Genomic DNA, 22,544 nt, shown 5'->3' with positions numbered 1-22,544 from the left:
ATTTGATGCTCAGAAGAGTTCTTAATTGAAAACTTAATTTAATACTTAAAATCAGAAGACACATTATCTGTGTTTTTTTTGTTTTTTTTTTTTGAGAGATAGATAGCACGCTACCCGTTTCGTTTATTTTATTTAGAAATAAACTTAGCTGAAAATGTGAATCAACTAGGATTCGAACTTGGGTCTCGGGTACCAACCACCAAGCCCTTTGCCACTTGCTTTAGAAACGGTCGGTACAATATCTATGTTTTTGAAGTACCTTTGAGATATTAGTATTCATTAATCACTACAGTAAAAGATATGGAACTATTAAATGGAATTTTCTCTCTACTTCCGTTTATAATGTTAATAATAATAATAATAATAATAATAATAAGGGGAAACTTCAAACACCCCCTATGTGGTTTCGCACTTTCTCACTTTAGTACCCTGTGGTTTCAAGTGTATCAAGTTAGTATTCTGTGATTTCACACTTTCTCACTTTAGTATCCTGTAGTTTAATATTTCGTTAAATTATATACCTCGAAATGGATAATAAAAAGAAAAAAGTGAAACCATATGGTACTAACTTGATACAAAAATAAAACCATAGGGTATTAACTTGATACACTTGAAACCACAGGATACTAAAGTGAGAAAGTATAAAACCATGGGATACTAACTTGATACACTTGAAATTATAGAGTAGTAAAGTGAAAAAATACGAAACTACGTGGGGGTTTTTTGAAGTTTCCCTAATAATAATAATAATAATAATTACAACAATGATGCGACTTGTCCCCATGACTATTTTTCTATATCAAATAAATCACGTGACAAAGCCAGCGAAGAAACTTGCTAAAGAACATAATTGAGTTGTATTCTTTATTCTAAAAAAAATTATTCAAATGAAGATTAGAGAAAAAGGGAAGATGCTTGTGAGCATGCGCTAATTCGATATTAATTGATTTAAGAATGAATGAGATATGCTGCATCATCAACACCAAGAGCAATCGGAGTAGAACCTGTGTAAGGAAAAGAAAAGGAGTAATTGAGGTTGGATATATTGTATATAGTGATTCTCAAAATCATTCTTTTATATCTTGAAATGATTGAATATTAGCATAGGGTGCGCTATTTGTATATTTTTGGAAAAACTTTAAATACCATCCCTGTAGTTTCACACGTTCTTACTTTAGTACTCTATGGTTTAAAATGTATCAATTTAGTACCTTGTGGTTTCGTACTTTCTCATTTTAGTACCCTATAGATTAAAGCGCATCAATTTAGTACCCTGTAATTTCTTTTTTTTTTTTTTCGTCGGCTCCTTTAATATTTCGTTAAATTATATATAAAAAACTTCATATATCCTATCTAGGTTTATCAAATATTTACTTTAGTATCCTTTAGCTTTAATTTTTTCACTGATTTTTTTTTCCTCCGTTAATATTTCATTAAATTATATACAAAAAACTTCAGATATCCAATCTAGGTTTATCGAATATTCACTTTAGTACTCTTTAATTTTAACATTATCACAGACTTAACGAAAAAAATTAGTAAAATGGATAATAAAGAAAAAAAAAATAAAACCACAAGGTACTAACTTGATACACTTTAAACCATAGGATACTAAAGTGAAAAAGTGCGGAACCATAGAGACTAACTTAATACACTTTAAACCACAGGATACAAAAGTGAGAAATTATGAAACCACAAAGGGGTATTTGAATTTTACCCTAGATTTTTTTAAACTCGTTAATTTGTAGTAAGATATAGATAAGTGCTGCGAGCTTCTATTTCTACTTTTAGTCCCAATCATTTCAGAAAATAAAGCACCTAAATATGAAATGGTACACTTGAAATGACTGCAGTTAAAATCATTCTATTTAGGGAATGAAACAGCTAATAAGAATTTGAAATTATGATCAAAATTTTAGGGTCTTATTTGGCATCATTGCCTTAATTAAACACAACTTCTATATAATTAAATATGAAGGAAAATGGATGTTCATTTTTTTGTTATGATTTTCTAACTTACAAGTTACAACGCATGCTACCTGAGTGACATATAATGATTATTTGCAAAAAAAAAAGTGAAAAGTACTCTTTTTTTTTAATCAAATAAACATATTGGGTATAAGAACTGCACGCAATCCACCATATATATATATATATATATATATATATATATATATATATATATATATATATAGAGCTAGGCTGGTATACTATCGGTAGCACGGAGGGCTCCGTGCTACCAAGTTGTTTTCGATGATGTGGCTTCCAAATCGACGATCGGCTCTGTTAGACATGATCTACACCATTAAAAGTATTTGGAAACTAAATTTTATAATTTTTTGACATCATTTGGCTAGTAATCAAAAGGTCTCAAAATTGACTATTTTAATAGTAGATGTGATGCGTTTGTGAATTTAACGGTGTAAAACAATCCAAATCTGATGAAATTTTTATAGAAAATTCTTTTCACTATTTAGAGTAAGATCAGCACCTCTGATCTTAAATTCAAGACTTTTATCATTATTTTTTATGAGATTTTTATTTTCAGCCGTTCATTTTTAAACTACTCATTTGATAGATAAATGATGCCAAAATATTATGAAATTTAGTTTCCAAATACTTTCAATAGTGTAGATCAAGTCTAACGGAGCCGATCGTCGATTTGGAAGCTGCATCATTGAAAACAACTTGGTAGCACGGAGCCCTCCGTGCTACCGATAGTATACCAGCCTAGCTCTATATATATATATATATATATATATATATATATATATATATATATATATATAATGAGGCTAACTATGGCTATTGAAACACGGACTCTTCCGTGCTTCCCTCCCCAGCTCGTTTTTGATGTTGCGTACTTCGAATACGTCGGATCTGGCCTTGGGGTCTCTCCTTCCGTTATAAATGAAAACCTCCCCCGGCGGTCCCAAACAGGAGAAAGTACCAATAAAGAAAATAATCGAACTAATAAAAAATAGTGAAACTAAGAAACACAATATAGAAAAAAATTATAAAATAACAAATCTGAATAAAACTTGATCTGAAGAGTATTTTGAATATCTAAAAATAAATTTTTATATTTCATTCCTTTTTTCGATATCATTTCTCATGGAGATTAATATTATCTAGTGATCGAATGAGCTCAAAATATAACAAATTTCAATGACGCGTAGTGACTTTGCAGTTTAACGGTGTAGAAATATCCAAATCAAGTGAAATTTTATAGAAAATTCTTTATACTATAAAAACAAGATCAATATCTTTGATTTTAAATTTTAATGTCATATTATTACATTTGTAAGATTTATTTCAGCCGTTAATTTTTGAGCCCACCTTCGTTCACATAGGTCAATGCATATCGTAAAACAGTATTTGATAAAATTTATTTCTAGTATTCAAAAATACTTCTAGATCAAGTTTAACGAGCCGAATCGACGATTCGAAAGTCGCAACACCTCGAAAACGAGCTAGAATACGGAACGGCTTCGTGGGGCTTCCGATAGCATAGTAGCCTCAGCTCTATATATATATATATTTGCTTCTTTCGTAATATAGATAAATCATTTATTTAAAGAAACTAAATAAAATGATGTAATAATTAATAACAAATAATGTGTATTTGTATATTAGCACTTGAGCTACCCACCTTTCCTCTATAAGTGGTGGAATGAAGCTCAAATATGCTATAGCAGTGTTAGTACAATACATATCAGGCGGAAATTGATAGGTCCTTACAATATACCGGGGCCTAGCCCCAATGAAAGTAATTGAGGCGCAACACTTGAAATAAAACCGCTACCTAAAAAGTGCAAATATAGCGAACGCACAAAGAAATATTTAATATTTTTACTTCAAAACAAATTATATACATATATATATTATTATATATATATATATATATATATATATTATATATATAATATATAATATAATATATATATGAGTGAGGCTACTATGCTATCAGAAGTCCCGGAGCCTCCCGTACTTCCAGCTGACGTATTTCGGGATGTTGCACTTTCCGAATCAAGTGATCGGTCTTCCGTTAAACTTGATCTAGAATATATTGAAGTACCTGAAAATAAATTTTATGATTTTACGATATCATTTGCCTTAGCGAACGAAGCGGCTCAAATCAAACGGCTGCAAAATAAAAATATTATAAAATGTAATAATTATGACATTAAAATTTTAAATCAAAGATATTGATCTTGTTTTATATAGTATAAATATTTTTCTATCAAAAATTCACTGATTTGGATATTTCTACCCGTTAAAACTTGCAAAGCGGCTTACTACGCCATGAAATTTGTTTGATTTTGAGCCCATTCGATCAATAGGAAATGATATCGACAAAATAATAAAATTTATTTTCTGATGCTACTCCAACATACTCTAGATTCAAGTTTAACGAGGCCGATCGACCGATTCGAAAAGTGCGCAATATCTGAAAACGAGCCTGAAAGCAATAGAAGCGCTCCGTGCTTCTCGATCATAAGTAGCCCCTTACTATATATTTATATATATAGTATATATATATATATATATATAATATAATTATATATATATATATATTATATACTATGATATTAGTATGTGTTATATTACTCTACTCCTACTGCTTGGTGTCGTTGTTTGTGGATTAACCACGCAGGCGGCGTGGATCCAGTAGGGCTCAACTGGACTGTTCGGACTTAGAAGTTACCGCTGAACCGCAGCCCAATTGAGCCCAGAATGTTGCAATTCCGTGACGACCCGTCCGGTCCAAAACTTTAAGCGACTGCTTTGTTGGATAAAACTACACACACAATATAATTACTTATGCATGCGGTTACAAATATAATATTTACAATTTTGTACATCTTATTTAGTTGGATTGGCAGAAAGCACTGCAGCAATAGATAATTTGTTTAGCTATATATTAAGAACTTGTATTTACAAATTTGAGTCGGACTACTATACTGTCGATAGCACCCAGTGTTTGGTGCTATCGAATTTTTCGCCGTTAAACCTAAATTCATTTGACCATTTTCATCCGTTTAGAGGTGGCAATCCAGTTCGCTGTTCGCGAGGCAGCTCGTATTCGGTTCGAAATGAGCTTAAGATCGAATCGCTCGTTCAGTAAACGAGTCGAACACGAGCTGAATTTTTCAGCTCGTTTAATAAACGAGCCGAACACAAGCTCACCGTGTTCGGCTCGATAACAGCTCGAATACATATATTTTATATTTATATAATATATAGAGCTCAATTATAAAAAACTCATTTATATGTAAAGTTTTAACCATTAGATCAAAATCTAACGGATAAGATTTTATAAATTTATTTTCTTATATATATCCAATCTAATCTATTTAACTTATTGTTCGTTGGTCAGCTCGTGAGCTACCTCGTATAGTCGTATACGACTTGTTTATTAACGAGCCGAACACGAGTTTAATTTTTCGACTCGATACTTTAACAAGCCAGCTCGTGTTCGACTCGTTTAATAAATAAACGAGCAGAACACGAGCTGGCCTCAGCTCGCCCGTGTTCGACTCGTTGACACCCCTACATCTATTAGATCATACTATTCAACCAACCAACCAACCACTCATTCAACCCTAGAGGATTACTACCATTCTAACCGTACATCCCTTCATCCAATGGCCAAAATACTAATAGCACCAATGACTTGGTGCTATTAATAGTATAGTAGTATAGTTCTACAAATTTTATCATTTTATATACAAAGTAGCAAAATTTTCTCCAATGTAGAAGAAAATATATCTTTTATTTAAAAGATGATTAAAAAGAGAACCTTATCTTTTATTTAAATATACTCTTTTTAGCTACAATACCTGAAACTACGGCCAATTTTCACGTAGTTCTAACTGCTGCAATTGACTTACCTTATGCAACTCTTAACTATAGCACTTAAATTCAAATACATCAAAACAAACATCAAACTTATATATATATATATATTATAATTCCAGTATGATTGCAACTACATACAATCATCGAGCCCCTAAGAANAGAGAGAGAGAGAGAGAGAGAGAGAGAGAGAGAGAGCGCTAGGCTAGTATACTATCAGTAACACGAAGGCCTCCGTGCTACCAAGTTGTTTTCAATGATGCGACTTCCAAATCGACGATCAGCTCCGTTAGATTTGATCTACACTATTAAAAGTATTTAGAAACTAAATTTCATAATTTTTCTGCGTCATTTACTTATCAAACGAGTAGTCTAAAAATAAACGGCTGAAAATAAAAATCTCTTAAAAAATGATGATAAAAGACTTGAATTTAAGATCAGAAGTACTGATTTTACTCTAAATAGTGAAAAAAAATTTCTATAAAAATTTCATCNATTCTAAATAGTGAAAAAAAATTTCTATAAAAATTTCATCTTGGATTGTTTTATACTATTAAATTTACAAACGCATCACATCTACCATTAAAATTTTCAATTTTTAGACCTCTTGATCACTAGCCAAATGATGTCGAAAAATTATAAAATTTAGTTTTCAAATACTTTTCATAGTGTAGATCAAGTCTAACGGAGCCGATCGTCGATTTGCAAGTCGCATCATTGAAAATAACTTGGTAACACGAAGGCCTCCGTACTACCAATAGTATACCAGCCTAGCTATATATATATATAGAATGAGAGAGAGAGAGAGAGAGAGAGAGAGAGCTAGTCTCCTATACTATCTATAGTATCGGGGCTCCGATACTATAGTCTCGTTTTCGATCTTAGGGTGTTCAAATCAACGATCCACACCGTTAAAACTGATCTAGGGTATTTAAAATTTTTAGAAATAAAATTTTATATTTTTTCAACATAGTTTACTTTATGATCAAACCATTTTAAAATTGTCAATTTTCAATGGCTACTATGGCGAGTTTGAAGTTTAACGGTGTAGAAAAATCTAAATTTCTTCAAATTTTGATAGAAAATACTTTAAACTATCTAAATTAAGGTTAACATTCTTGATATTGAATTTAAAAGTCCTATGCTCAAATTTTAAAGATTATTCAATTTCCACCGTCCATTTTGACATAATTTATTTACTAAGTAAACGATGTCGAAAAAAACTAAAATTTTATTCCTAAGAACTTCATATACCCTAGATCATATTTAACGGTGTGGATCGTTAATTTGAACACCCTAAGATTGAAAACAAGACTATAGTATCGGAGCGCCGGTACTATAGATAGTATAGTAGCCTAATTCTATATGTATATATAGAACTAGGCTGGGATATTATTAATAGCACTAATGACTTTATGCTATTAAGTTTTCTACCCTTGGATTAAAAGATGTGCGGTTAGAATGATGTTGGCCCCCTAGGGTTGATTGGGTGGTTAGCTAAATAGTATAATCGAACGGATGAAAATGATAAAAGAGGTGAATCTAACGGCAGAAAACTTGATAGCACAAAATGTTTCGTGCTATCGATAGTATCCCGGCGGGACTCTATATGTATATATATATAGAGTCCGGCTACTATACTCTTATGAGTACAATCGCCCTCGTACTCATAAATTGTTTTCCATGATCGAGCTTATGAATCGACGATCTATACCGTTAAATATTATCTAGAGCATTTAAAACTTCTAGAAATCAAATTTCATAATTTTTTGACATCATTTACCTTACGATCAAAAGCTCACAAAATTGACAATTTTTAACGGTCGGTATGTGATACTTGCTAGTTTAACGGTGTAAAAAAATTGAAATAGGTTGAATTTTTAATAGAAAATTCTATTCACTACCTAGATAAAAATCAATAACTCCGATCTTAAATTGAAGGAACCGATCATCCATTTTTAGGACGTCGTTCGATTTTGACCGTTCATTTTATGCCTGCTTGATGGACTTTATTATGATTTCGAAAATTTATAAAATTTATTTTCTAGAAGTTTCAAATACTCTAAATCATATTTAACGGAGTGGATCGTCGATTCGGAAGCCCTATCATCAAAAACAACTTATGAGTACGAAAGGTCCAATACTCATAAGAGTATAGTAGCCCCACTCTCTCTCTCTCTCTCTCTCTCTNATCGCCAATCCGAGCGCGAGCCCCGTATCACACACATCTTCTGATGCCATGTATATATCCAGCTAGAGAGTCTCTCTCTCTCTCTCTCTCTCTCTCTCTCTCTCTCTCTCTCTCTCTCTCTCTCTATATATATATATATATATATATATATTATAATTACAATACAATTGCAACTACATACAATCAACGAGCCCCTAAGAAACCATAGATTTGGAACCAATAGTTTGTATCTACCTATCAACTTACAATTTGCATGCGAATCCCCGACACCAAGGATTCGAAACCGAGCATATGCATAAAGACTAAGATCCAACATAGCCCATGAGCGTGCAAGACATCTAACACGAAATAAACTCCAACGCTAAGAATCTATATAACATAGCAGAAGTGAAAAATAACATCAATGAACTAAAACATCAACTACATGATAGGTACAGAACAGTGCATGTATAAGCATAATATAACATATGATAAATAACAATGAAAAGAACTACTACTAGTATGCGAGTGACCACTCAGCTCGAAATTTGCTCATCATGATTTTTTTTATTTACAGCAAGAACTGAAGTGTAATATATGTGAATTTTTCGAGAATAAAGCATTAAAGCGAAACATATAAGGACAAGTTGTAATATCAGAATAATACAGGGACTGTCCTACATTTTACCCTATATTTAGATCAAATACTTATTGCCCGCACCCATTGTAGGCTGTACAGCTGCACATCAGTGCACTGCAATGCCGTTCATAGTCCATCCAATCTTACACTCCAATTGTCACAACTCAATTAGTTAGTGTTTTCTCAATTTAAAAATTGGACAGTTGGATTTAATCTATTAGGTCGGAAGAAAGGCAGAGACAGCGTTGTGAATGGATGTGCGCGTACACTAGGGGGCCGTTTAGTAGCACGCAATTACAACTGCATTGCAATTGTAACTGCTTGCATTGAATTTGGCTTGATATACTTAACTCCAACTGCTGCAGTAGGAATTGCAGGAGGAGGCCTCACTGCAACAGTTCGAAATACGCTCAAATTAGCCGCAGTTCCAACTACAGTAGTTGAAAAAAGTAACTTTAAACAAAATGTATGCTTACCTTCTTAATTATTTTTTAAACAACAAATATTTTTCTTTTTTATATTGGAGGTAATCTCACCATCATATATATAAAATGATAAAATTTTACAAAATATTTCTCAACTGCATGCAAGCAAACAAATTATTTATAATTGCAACGCTTTCTACTACATCCAACCAAACAGGATGCATGTAGTTGCAACTACTGCATTTTCAACTGCATGCATCTCCAACTACACTGCATTTGTAATTACATCTAACCAAACGGCCACCATAGATGATCAAAGCTGAACAAAAAGGGGTTTGCTACTCATGCAAAATAACCGGCCAAATGCATGAAATTTGCATGTTAGATGGGACAAATAACAACTCCATTCACAAATTACTTGAAGCTTTTCAACGGCACACTAACCGTGCATGCTAGTTCACTTAAAACCATTTGAAAAAGGTAAAAAAACCTTTCTGAGTTGACCTTTAGGAACTATAACTAGAGATCAAGTATTTAAGCGTCCATCGACACAGATCATATCCACTGTGCCGTATCGTACCAACAAGATACCGTCCTGATACAGTTCCCATACCGATGGCACAACTCAAAACCCTCTTTTCTTTAAATTAGTAAATAATTTTCTCAATAAAGTTTAAAAATTTTGATAAAGATACATAATAAGCAATTAAAAAATTTTGTTGCTAAAGAAAATAGATAATTCATGCCATTATGTGTCAGCAAATATTTTTTTTTTGACCGGCACTCATCGGCACAGCCCGGCACGCATCGTGTTGTACTATACTGGCAAATTTTCGACATAACCCTGTGCCACATGACTTAAATCCGTGCTGGAGATCCATTATCCGATCATTGGATCACTTCCGAATGATCACATGTAGTAAAATGAATGTCCCAACCAAAATTCACCCTTAACGGGGAAATTGGTAGTAAACCAAATTTGACGTAAATATGAATAAAAATATCAAGCCATCAACAATTTCATGACAACAAAAATCACTTCATTTCGTAGCAAATGTGGTTGAAAAGAAAATTTATCAATTCTAATTGTATTTCTTAGTGAATAGTGGGTTTACAAAGAAATAAAAGAGCCTAATAATACTGAAGTAACGCAGCTTATTGAAATATGAAGAAGAAAGATTAAATGAATTTACAAGTGTTCAACAACAATGTGTACCTACTATTTCTGTGGTGCTTGCCGGTTAATGAAATGAAGAGTAAAAATTAACCAAAAATAACCAACAAACACCAAAGTTTAGGTTGTTTAGTAAAAAATAAATAAATGTGCACTAGACATAATTTCACACATGAATTAAATTAGACTACGCATTCCCTTTCATCCCACAAACTTGAAGCAGAATAGCAAGAGAGGAAACTCATAAAATTTTTCCCCCTTTCTTCCATGAGTGGAATATTTTGGCGAAGGCAACAAGCTTGTTTGTTTAAAAAAGCTACTCAACTATTGATGCATTCAATGTGCATTTCTTTCGATGCAAATACTTAACTTCAGTTATTCAACTGCTGGGGTTTTGGAAAAGGCTCCTAAGGTATAAATTTACAAAATAAGCATAAATAGTTCAGAAGACAACACAAGAGAGATTAGCCCTATAGGGTTATTGCCTTCCAACAGCTTAAGATGAAATAGTAATTGAATCAGCTGTTACATCACCCAGTGTCATCTTTCAAGATAATGTGATAGCTAAATCAGCTGCCACATCATCTCCATCAGAAAAATTGAATTGGAGCTTGTCATAGGGGAAGGACTACAGAAATTAGCAATTAGTACAACAAATAGCAACTAGTAGAAGTGTGGTGACCTAAGTGAAAATTCTGTTATAAGTTTAGTGACCAATGGCGTAATTTACATAACAGATTTTATGTTAATTATTACAACTTTGCTGAGGCATTAACTATAATTTCACTACTTTCCAGGTATATATATGCAATTAATTCAAAAAACAAGTGAATGAAAGAACTAGAGTAGCCATTAAGAGAAGTTGATTCATCACCTCGAAATTCGAATAAAGACGCTTCAGAAAGGGCTAATTCTGCGAGCAAGTTTTAGCATGAATTCTGGAACAAGGCGCCGTGCAGGAGAACCCGCTATGACATCGTTAGCATGTGTAGATGCATCATCATCATCAGAATTAATCATTGCAACTATATCTTCGAGCAGCTCATCTCTACCACCTCTAAGAGGATCCTAAAATGCCAATTTGATCAAAAAAAGTTCAGCTTCAAAAAAATTCAAAATTTAAACACTTTTGGAGGTATACAGCATTTAGCAGTATTTACTAGTCATCTTATAAACTTTTGTAATAGTTAAAAGGGTAGAAATGAAGGAGGACAATGATATTAACAAGAATCTAATGCAAATCTAATGCAAAACCTGATAGCACAGTTAAAAGCTTCTACAGAAAATAATAAATAATAAAGTCGGTGCAAACAAGAGCTGCAAGCAAAATGAGTCTTATTACATTAAATCTGTAATAGTATCACTATATTGTTACAAGCAGACACCAAAGGTAGTTCAAGCTTGTTCATCTGAAGTTAAATGAGATGAGTGCTTAACTGCACCTAATTAATATTAACACTAACCAAATCAGTGTTTGTGCATAATATAGCTATTTACCATGCATATGTTGGATAACAGTGTAATAGACCAATAGATACTTCTGTGCAGAGTTAGAATGCTGATAATTTGAACTAAACATATTTTGACCATGTATTTACCATTTCGTGCTAGTATAGAATATTTCTGCACCTGTCTAAGTGAATTGTTAGTTTAAAGGGTGAACAAGTGCAGTCAGAAGGTATGCGTGGTAAATAAGAGAAACTAAAATTGACTGAGAACTCCCACTTGCCAGCTGAAACTACAAGGACTCGAGGGAATTGAACAAAAAGAATTTTAAGTTGGATCTTTCTGATAGATAAACAAAAAGTAATCCAGTTAAGATGCATGGTGCAGTGCAAGCTACCCAAACAGTATGTCAAGCTCTGTAAGTCTAAGGGCACTGACATTCATTGCTTTACTTTGTTTATTTTGTTCCAAATTTTAATAATTTTTCAATACTTTCAAATTTTCTTTAAGAGGCAAAACTACCATAACCGATTCAAAATGTTGAAAATGATAATCATACACCCCAACTAAAACAGAAACTTCAAACATTGGCTCCAAGTGTAACCGAGCAAGTACCATTATGCCGACTCACTACTAAAGAGCTTAAGAGGTACAATATAAAAAAAAGAAATAATGCATTTATAAACCCTCATGGGTATGTATAGTTATACAAATTCTGAATCCAACAAAATCTAGCAAAATTAAGGGAAAACAACAAAGAATGAAACTTACTCATTTTGTTATAAAAAATGATTTGCTTATTGATTACCTGAATAAACAAATCCGTGTGAGTTTTTCCTTCAAAGAGAACTAGATCAACTTTGCCACCATTACTACGAAGGGCATCAGCAAAAGCCTTACTGCATGTAGATATCAGAGTCAGTAGCTGCTATTCTCAGGCTTACAGGTGAAGAGTTGCATATAAAATTTCCAAAAGAGAATATTATTCTACACAAGGTATTTGAAAAAGAAGTTGATACAATAGCAAGATTAATCGCCTGCTTGGCATTTCCACCCATAAGTGTCTGTCCATCGAACCAAAATTAATTCTCGGATCTAAAAAAGCAAAAGTTCTGATTTAAAAGTTCTGCTTCTGGCTTCAGCAGTATTGTTCAAGGTTTTTAACAGAAAAGTTGCCAAGGATTCTCAAACAGATCAATTCCAAATTCCACTAGAACTTCTACAGAAGTTAATAGTCACATCAAGTGTAGAACCCAAAGTTTTTACAGTAATTTTCATTAAGGATAGTGGACTATCGTGAAGTTGGGCAGTTTTAACGAAACAAAAATCACCATTCTCGAGGTTTGGCAGTGCCGTAAGTTATGAAAGGGATTTTCGTACTATTTAGTGCGATAAAGTGATATTTTGAAAATAAAAAAAGGGGCAAGAGAGAAACCGATATAATGAAGTTTTATGTAAAAGGGTGGCATTTCATGTGTCAAATTGTGAGGTTTTGCATCTGGAGAAACTTATGTGCAAAACACACATGGGAGTGAGTTTAGAGCAAGGAACTGTGAACCAGAGAGCTAAATCAATTCTATGAAATAAGGAAAAAAGGCAATGCGCAAAAAAGTTATCATTTTATGTCAAAATTTTAAGAGCTTTGGCGAGCGAATAGACTAATATGAAAGTAGTAGGCTCGGAGAGGGACACATCAATTAAAGTTTCACGAAATTTGGGGATTGTTGTGCAAAATGGCACAAACATGAAGATTGAGAATTAAAATTTATCAGGGGGTTTTCTTGCAAAAAACACGATATTTTATATGTGAAATTGCAAAATTTCACTTCTAATAGGGCTCCTGCGCAAAAATGCGTTGTGTTGTGGGGATGTAGGCAAGAAGGGAACAGTCAAAAGACCTTTCTTGCAATTGTTACAAAATGAAAAAAAATAAAGCCCTAAAATCCTATAACCTCTCTCTCCCCCAACCCCTCTTTTCCCCCTCTTCCTCTCCTCAACCTCGGTCACCGCCCACTCCCGATGCCAGCGGCCATCCTCCGGTCAGCGCCGCCCATCGGCGACCTTCTCGAGGCTCTTTCTCGATCCCTCTCAATATATCTCTCTCCCTCTCCCTCTCTCCCGTTTTTGGAGATCCGCGGCTCAAGGCCGTTGTCGCCATCTGGCAGCCTGTCGGAGTCGCTCTACCCCGTCCAACCATCCCTGGCCGACAGGCAAACCCTCAAACCGAGAATCCACTTTCTATCTCTCCATTTTTGCCTCTTTCAAGCAAGCAGCTGCTATAGCCACTCCCTCAAATGCGGCCACCGCCTCCTTGGCACCTTTCCCCCTCTAATGAACCTCCCTCAACTTCTCCTTGGCTAGTCACTGCTACCCCAAGCAACCGCTACTGCTTCTCCCTGGACCTTCTCTATGACCGAGCTCATGTTCCGTCCAGACTCATTCTGGCAAGCACGTCACTCCTCGACATCTACCTTTGCCCATGCTCCCCTAAGTTACGGCCGAATCTGCCCTGAACCATCGCTTTCACCGCTGCCCCCCTTGTGCTCGATGAAATGCCGCGCTGGTGAGGTTGCTTATCTGGTCAATCTCAATGCAAGCGATTTTCGTTCTTAGGAGTACGACGATCTCTTGGCCATTCCTGATGCCATGCTCACCTTGTTGGAGCTCTTCGGACAGCCCCAGGAGGTGCGTGACCATAGCGTACCTAAATCCCCTCAGCGTAGCCATCTCTCGCTCCCCGATCATCGCTGTGGCCCACGTGTGGCAACCAAAGGCACGTCATCAACCTACTTACGCCGCTAGTTAGTTGCCCGACCGCGAGAGCGTAGGTAATGAGCTCTCATCAAATTCGTTAATGAAATAGCGTTATTGTGCATGGCTTTGGCGCAACAGCCGTTTTGACACTTTTCGTGTCATGTAGCTGGTTGGGCATCATCAATCTGTCTTGATTGATATCTGGATTGGTTGTCCGAGGCCTAAAGACCCTTGCTGGGTTTTATGGATTGCAACGACGCATCAACATGTCGCAAAATTGATCGTGATAGCGTGTTTTGGTTCCGATTTTGGAGAACCTTCGTCACTGCTGCCCATATAGGTGGACGAGCCTTATCGACTGACCAGACCATCGTAACTGGTCTCTGGTGGCAGTGGGGGTATTGTATGCTATCCCGACGCTGAAGTCGGCACAAATCAAGACTTCGGTGCTGAAGTTATCTACTTGCTAGCCAAAACTGAGTATATGTGACTGCGGGCTCTCCCGACATGCCAAAAATAGTGTTGTGGATGTCATGGCGATGAACGCGTGCCATATGTCCATCCGACACCGAAACGGTGTCTAGAAAGGTGATATCGAGCCTTTACAGCTAAATTGTTGGGTCAGGTGTTGCAGCCGTGCTTTCACTCGCCAAAACCCTGTTGTAGTCGTTTTCTAAGTAGGAATAACCCTTGGGACTAACCGTGTGGTCCTTGGTCGTCCTGACACTGAAAATGACAACTTGGGGACTTGTAGGGGCAGAAACCATCATTTTGACGCAATGCACGTGTGGGCTCCAGAACTTGTGGGAGTTGTTCGGGAAGATTTTCGCTTGTTGAAATCAGCAACAAAAGCATGTATGATGTCTCTATGGTTTCTATACCAAAATCGGTGTATGCTGATATAACTACCTAAGTTTGGTGGTTGTTGCCTCCTTTGTCACACTATTTGCATACGTCATCCCGACACCTACATTGGTGTATTTTGGGACATTGTAGGGGATTGTAATACCTATGTGTAGTTGCATTGCCGATCGGGTAGTCATTTGGTGACTCACGTTGGTTTCGAAGGTCGTTTTGCGAAAACTATGCTTCGATAACGTTGCTGTCGACCGATAGTGTGTCAGAGGTCGTAGACTTGGGGCATGTGCTTCAGAGCATAGGTAGGTGCTTCAATCCGAAGTTGGTAATGTCGTCACTTACTCAATTTTCCTTTCCTATACTTGTTAAACCATAATTCACTTTATTTGCACCTTCCTTACATGTCCTTTACTGCTTACCTCTCATGTTGATTTACTTTGGTTATTCCATATAAGTCATTTACTTATATATGTATTGCTTTGTAAGATGTAGAGTCTAAATGTATCTTCTATTATTGGACATTTTGATATGATTTTAGACCTTATTTGGGTTCGCTGACACTCCTAAGGAGTTTCCTCAATGTATGCCGATGTTGGATACTACTATGTTTGATCATGTAGCATTTGACACTATTGTATATTTCACGAACACCAGCACGGCAGTCTAATCCAACCTATGGCCAAAGCCCAAAGGTGTTCTTTTTCAGAAAAGTGGTTTGGACCCCACCTGCGAGTCTAGATCAGATAGATATGGCATGTGCCAACTGCTTAGCGCTTGCCCAAATCCTATGATAACAGATAGCGGCCTTGCCAAAGATCCTATTATAACAGGCTGCCCAAAATCCTATGATTATGAGCACTGATTGGATTAGTTGGTATTCTACCAGTTGATTGATGCATAATTGCATATCGTGACCTTACAGTTGATCAAAGAGTCTCCCAAGATCCTATAACGATCGGCAATGATTGGGTAACTTGGTGAACTGTAGCTCAATAGATATATAGTTATGACTAAAGACATCTCTATAGATGTATTACTCTCATTATAACAATTGTGTAGATCAGCTTCATTACTTCGACACATATACCATAACTTTATCTTATATTGTAGTGACATTACTCAGCTACAGTTATGATTCTATTTTACTATATTAATATCATGCCGTCACCTGTTTTAGCTACTGTAACTCATGATTCATTTATAATATTATGACCTAGATACCTAGATCTTATCATTGTTATAATCATGTTTTTATGTAGTACCTTATCCTTGTTGACCATTAGGTGCAGCTTATCTTCGTCGGCTGGTTATATCTACTAGAAAATATTTTATATGTTTCTCACTCTCTATTTTTACAGTTGGGTTAGGTGATGAGATGCAGTACGCAGTGTGAGGTTCGCGCCTAGATAAAGCTGATTAGCTAGCATCAACCGGTGCCGTAGTTACTCATTTGCTTAGTCTACCTATTATAATTCTTGTTATCCCTTATCGCCGATTTATTTGTTGGCTTTATGAAGCATTTGGATTAATGGTTAGTTAGTGGTACTTTTACTTTATGCTGGTTATCTCAAGGTGTTCTCGATGCTCTATCTGTTGATAAGATTGTATGGTTTAAGTTTTAGTTGTACTTGTATTCTGCTATTTTAAGTAACTAGTGTAGGATGTGTATATCATCTCTGTTTACATTATTTTGTGTATGCTTTGTATCTCGACGTCGTACATGTACAGAAGAGACTCTGTCTGTGTAAATAGAGAAAACCCTGTCCGTATGGATAGCGAAAATCCTATCCATAGCAAATCTGTTGTGTCTTGGGCCAGGTTCTAATAGTAACATTAATAGCACGAAAGTCCCTTTCATGACTAACGGCACTGCCGGACCTCGAGAAAAGTGATTTTGTTTCGTTGAAAACTATCCAATTATACGATAGCCCCTCCAACTATACGAAAATTACCATAAAAACTTTGGGTTCTACATCACTTCCCCCTTACAGAAAATTTTGTCCCCAAAACTTGATTACAGATTTCCCAATCACTAAACAGGTCACTAGTCTTAGCAATGGACAGTTGCTCTATTTCGCAGGTGGCAAATCATCCATAAAGATTCCTTTGTCACTAGACCAATCAAACACCAACAACCGACACCCAACCTTCTGGTCCTAAATAGCCATTGCCTCAAAGGTTGTGCTCACAGCATCTATCACCCACCAGGCCGTGCTTTCTACATCCATCACCCTTCGGGTCGTACTACCAGCATCCATCGCCCCTTCAACACTCAACGCCACCAAACTTGCCAACAAGCCCCAATTATATAACACTCCGAACAATTCCGAGTCTTGTACGCTCTGCGCAGACAACCGTAGATCCTCACTAGACATCTAATCGTCCATTTTCACTTCATCCTAAGCACCAATCCCTCAAACCTTATCAAACGATCAAAACCAAAGAGACAACTAAAAATATAGATACACCTTCACGTTTTAGGTAACTGGACCAACCCATATAGGATAACACAAGCATGCTTGTCCACCTACCATGCACCGGTAATCAAGCATAGATTTCAAGTCCATGATGGATATACTCATCCACCACTACAAATCGTAAGATTAAGTGTAAAACAAAAGGAGCAAGCAGGTATAGTGATTATACCTGTTATAACGTCCTCGATCGCGTCCTCTTACCCGTTAAGGAATGTGACACCCACAGGATTTGGAATAATTCTATATATAAGGTATAATAGGGCTAAACCTCTTAACCCGACTATAGCATGTTAGGGGGTGACTAGGCCCAAAAAGTTGAGAGAGTTAAGCTAGATCAGGGCTAAGTAGTTATAGGATGGATGACCCACTAGAAAGTCGAAAGTGGGGCGTCAAGTTAATATCAAAGCCAATAATCACCAGCCAGAAGTGCGAGATAAGTCTGGCCTTAGCCATGGTCTGAATGACAGGCTAATCCAGGGTCTGGTACTAACAAGTCAATCCAGGGCCTATGAATGACAGGCTAATCCAAGGTTTGAATGACAAGGCTAACAAAATGAATATAACGAGGATGCTTGTTAGCGTGCTTGAGCCTGACGAGAACGCTAGGGCTTGAGAGGAGGAATTTAACACCCCAAGAATTTGAAATAGTCCTATATATAAAGTATTATAGAGTCAAACTTATTAACCCAGTTTTAACATTTTGGGCGGTGGCTAGGCCCAAAAGGTTAAGAGGATTAAGCAAGCGAAGAGCTAGAGTAGTGTTAGGGAAAGTCAAAATTGTATATATTATGTTCCTATTTAGCTAGCATAGTTTTAGGCATCTTTCCTTAGAGATCTTTTCTTATTAAATGTCTTATTATAGAAATATTTATGTATATATATCTTTGTAATTCATTATTGAATGAATAAGAAGAGTTTGAATTCTCTTCTTCATGGTATCAGAGCCAAACCCTAATTCTAGGGTATAGCGATCCAGTGCTGTCCCTCACCGGATCTCATCGGCGTTGCTCGTTCCTTTTTTTTTTTCTCTACCACTACGTACTGCTATAGTCATCGCTACAATACGGCGCTACAGTACTTCTACAGTACGATGCTACAGTATAGGACTACAGTATCGGTGCTACTGCTGCAGTCTAAGGTTCGTGCATCTGGTTCTTGTTTTGATCCTTAGGTGACATACCAAGGGTTGTTTTATTTGCCTCGCAGCGAGGTGTAGAGTGCAGCCCTGAGAGCTGCTTTGTGACTTGGTCTCGTTGTCCAAGACGCCATGTCTGAAACTGTGTCTGCTAAGAGTGAGCCAAAATCTGTGATTGCCGATGTAATCCCGATAATGACCAAAATCACAGAACACAAACTCAATGGCTCCAACTATCTGGAATGGGGCAAGACGATTTGTGTTTACCTACGAAGCATTGATAAGGATGATCACCTAACTAGCGATCCATTGAACGATGATACAAAGCAAGCTTGGTTGAGAGAAGATGCTCGATTGTTCTTACAACTCAGGAACTCCATTCAAAGTGAGGTAATTAGTCTAATTAATCATTGTGAGTTTGTGAAAGAATTGATGGATTATTTACATTTTTTATACTCTGGCAAAGGAAACCTTTCCTGCATATATGATGTTTGTAAGGCATTTTACCAATCTGAGAAGCAGGATTGGTCTCTCACAGCCTATTTTATGGACTTTAAACGTGTTTATGAAGAGCTTAATGTTTTGTTACTCTTTAGTCCTGATGTAAAAGTGCAGCAGGTTCAACGCGAGCAAATAGCGATTATGAGTTTTCTTGCTGGTTTACCCCCAGAATTTGAGACAGCTAAATCTCAGATTCTTTCTAGCTTTGAGATTTCCTCTTTGCATGATACTTTCACCCGAGTACTTCGTACGGAGACTTCTCAATTTTCTCAATCTACTAATAGCGCGCTTGTGAGTCGCAATGATAATAGACGGCATAATAGTAGAGGGGCCAATAGAGGGATTACTGCCAATAGAGGTAATCACCGTCATGGAGAGACTGCATCTAATCGAGATTTTGGAGTTGTTTGCTATTACTGTCATGAACCTGGTCATACAAAGCGCACATGTTTGAAACTTCAAAATAAAAACCAACTCAGATGGCCAACATGGCAGCCGGGGAGTATACAACCCCATCCTCAGAGAAAACCTCATCCTCAAAGAAAACTGTTTTGGTGTCTGCTGAAGAATTTGCACAGTTCTCCCAATATCAGGCATCCTTAAAGTCCACTAGTTCTCCTATCACTGCACTCGCCGAGTCAGGTAAATCCACATCATACCTTGTGTCTTCCCATTCCAAATGGGTCATTGATTCTGGTGCTACAGACCATATGACAGGTAACTCTAGTCTTTTATCTGCCGTTCAGTCTTATATAACATCTTCTGCTATTACTTTAGCTGATGGATCCACCTCTTGTGTCAAGGATTCTGGCATTGCAAACCCAACGTCATCAATTTCTTTGTCATCTGTTTTATGTTTACCCTACTTTTCTTTCAATTTACTATCTGTTAGTAAACTCACCCAAGCTTTAAATTGTTGTCTTATTTTTTCCCGATCATTGTTTGTTTCAGGATCTTACGACGAAGCAGATTACTGGTAGAAGACATGAGTCTGGAGGTCTCTATATCCTTGACAACCAGGTGCCGAGGTCTCTTGCTTGCTCCAGTAATTTAACTCCTTTTGTGGTCCATTGTCGGTTGGGACATCCTTCGTTATCCACCTTGAAGAAATTGTTTCCGCAGTTTCAGTCTTTGTCCAGTCTAGATTGTGAGTCATGTCAGTTTGCTAAGCATCATCGTTCACCTTCTGTGTCTAGAGTCAATAAACGGGCATCGTCCCCTTTTGAGTTAGTTCATTCTGATATTTGGGGTCCGTGTCCTATTGTTTCCAAATCAAGATTTAAGTATTTCGTTACCTTTGTGGATGATTATTATCGTGTTACTTGGTTATATTTAATGAAAATAGTTCAAAACTATTCTCAATTTTTTGTGCCTTTTGTACTGAAATCAAAACACAATTTAATGTTTCTGTGCGTATATTGCGAAGTGACAATGCCAAAGAATATTTTTCAGAAAATTTTCACAATTATATGATACAGAATGGCATCCTTCATCAATCCTCATGTGTTGACACTCCATCCCAAAATGGAGTTGCTGAAAGAAAAAACCGACATCTCCTTGAGGTAGCTCGTGCCCTTCTTTTTCAAATGAAAGTTCCTAAACACTTTTGGGCTGATGCAGTTTCCACAGTTTGTTTTCTGATTAATCGCATGCCTTCGTTTGTCTTGGATGGTAATATTCCTTGTACTGTTTTGTGTCCATCTAAATCTTTATTTCCTATTGAACCTCGTCTTTTTGGTAGTACGTGTTTTGTGCGAGATGTTCGTCCACAGGTAATTAAATTGGATCCAAAGTCCCTTAAGTGCGTCTTCCTTGGGTATTCTCGTCTGCAAAAGGGGTATCGATGCTTCTCTCGTACTCTCGATCGATATATTGTGTCTGCAGATGTTACATTTTTTGCATCTACTCCATTCTTTCCTCTTTCATCTATTTATGAAAGTCAAGGGGAGGAAGATGATCTCCTTGTTTACACTATTAGACAAGTGTCCAGCCCTGCAACACCTATTTCTGCGCCATTGGCAACTATTCGACCCCCTATTGTTCATGTCTATTCTAGGAGATTGGCTGTAAGGAAGTGGATTCTCGAAATCCGAGGATTGTACTTCACCCAGGATCGACTACTTGTCGAAAGTATACCCTTGGTGGGAGTTGGAAATGTCCAAAACACAAAAAGTGCTTTGGAGTTGAGTCCGCGAGAGCAAATGGTGCAAACTGCACTTTTGGGCTAACGTTGCTCTCGGGGACCGGTCTCTGGAGGTGAGAGACCGGTTCCCTCGGCTGGGTGTTGCGGGGTTGCATGATGCAACCGGTCCCTGGCAAGGAGGAACCGGTTCCCGAACGTGGTCCCAGCGAGAAATGCCAAAAATTGTCTAAGTCCTGAAAGTCGAGCTCTCGGGGACCGGTCTCTCAGGTGAGGACCGGTCTCTCGAGGACCGGTCTCCCGGGGAGAGACCGGTTCCCGAACGCGTGCGCCCAAGGGAAGCTCTCGGGGACCGGTCCCAAGTCGGGGCGACCGGTCCCTCCGCGCGAAAACTACCCAGTGAGGGCAGTGCACAGGAGTGAAAGTTGAGGGGCTTTTATGCAAAATGGCTTTTATTTGAGTGGGCTGAGCCCTCTCTCTCCCTCACACCCTCTCATTTCACTCCCTCACTCTCATTTCTCTCTTGCTCCCTCTCTCTCTCTAGAAAGGAAAGAAGGAGAGGAAGGAAAAAAAAAGGAAGATAAGGAAGGAGAAGAAGAAGGAGATCAAGAGGAAGGCTTTGAGCACCTCCATCTCCCTCTCCTCTTCCCATTGGTGTAGCTCTTGGGGTAAGCTACTAAACCCTAGCTTTGTAAACTTAGGGTTTTTGGGTTTTATGCCTTGGAATGGGTCAAATGGACCCTAAGCAAGCTTCTAAATAGATCAATCCCCGGGCCGGGCTAAAACGGCTCTTGAAGTGCAGCCAAGCGGCTTACGGCTTTAGCTGAAGCGGGGGTGCAAAACACTGGATAGTTATACCAAAGGTTCCGAAGTTTACTCTAGTTAGAGTATAAAAATGTTTTTGGGGTAAAACCTCGGGATCCAAACGTGGATATCGTTTGGTAGGCTATTTAGGGATCTAAGAA

The 22,544-nt window shown here is 37.0% G+C and overlaps 1 protein-coding gene across 7 annotated transcripts in view; it reads right to left on the bottom strand.

The window, feature by feature from the left end:
• The window catches only part of LOC109718540 (probable isoprenylcysteine alpha-carbonyl methylesterase ICMEL1), a 47,656-nt gene continuing 25,967 nt past the window's right edge, over positions 856 to 22,544 (bottom strand). Inside the window, exons 10-12 of one of the 7 annotated variants that reach the window (XM_020244810.1) lie at positions 12,523 to 12,613; positions 11,143 to 11,336; positions 856 to 1,004 (exon numbers count right to left, since the gene is read on the bottom strand). In XM_020244810.1, coding sequence (XP_020100399.1) covers positions 11,166 to 11,336; positions 12,523 to 12,613 — 262 coding nt within the window. In that variant the 3' untranslated portion in view covers positions 856 to 1,004; positions 11,143 to 11,165. Of the gene's footprint in view, positions 1,005 to 8,276; positions 8,420 to 8,590; positions 9,059 to 10,941; positions 11,337 to 12,522; positions 12,614 to 22,544 lie in introns of those variants that run through there. The other 6 variants (XM_020244809.1, XM_020244811.1, XM_020244808.1 and 3 more) reach the window with 6 other exon arrangements.

The sequence above is a fragment of the Ananas comosus genome, linkage group 12 (genome assembly GCF_001540865.1).
Source record: "Ananas comosus cultivar F153 linkage group 12, ASM154086v1, whole genome shotgun sequence".
NCBI lineage: Eukaryota > Viridiplantae > Streptophyta > Magnoliopsida > Poales > Bromeliaceae > Ananas > Ananas comosus.
This window is presented reverse-complemented; position numbering and strand designations above follow the sequence as displayed.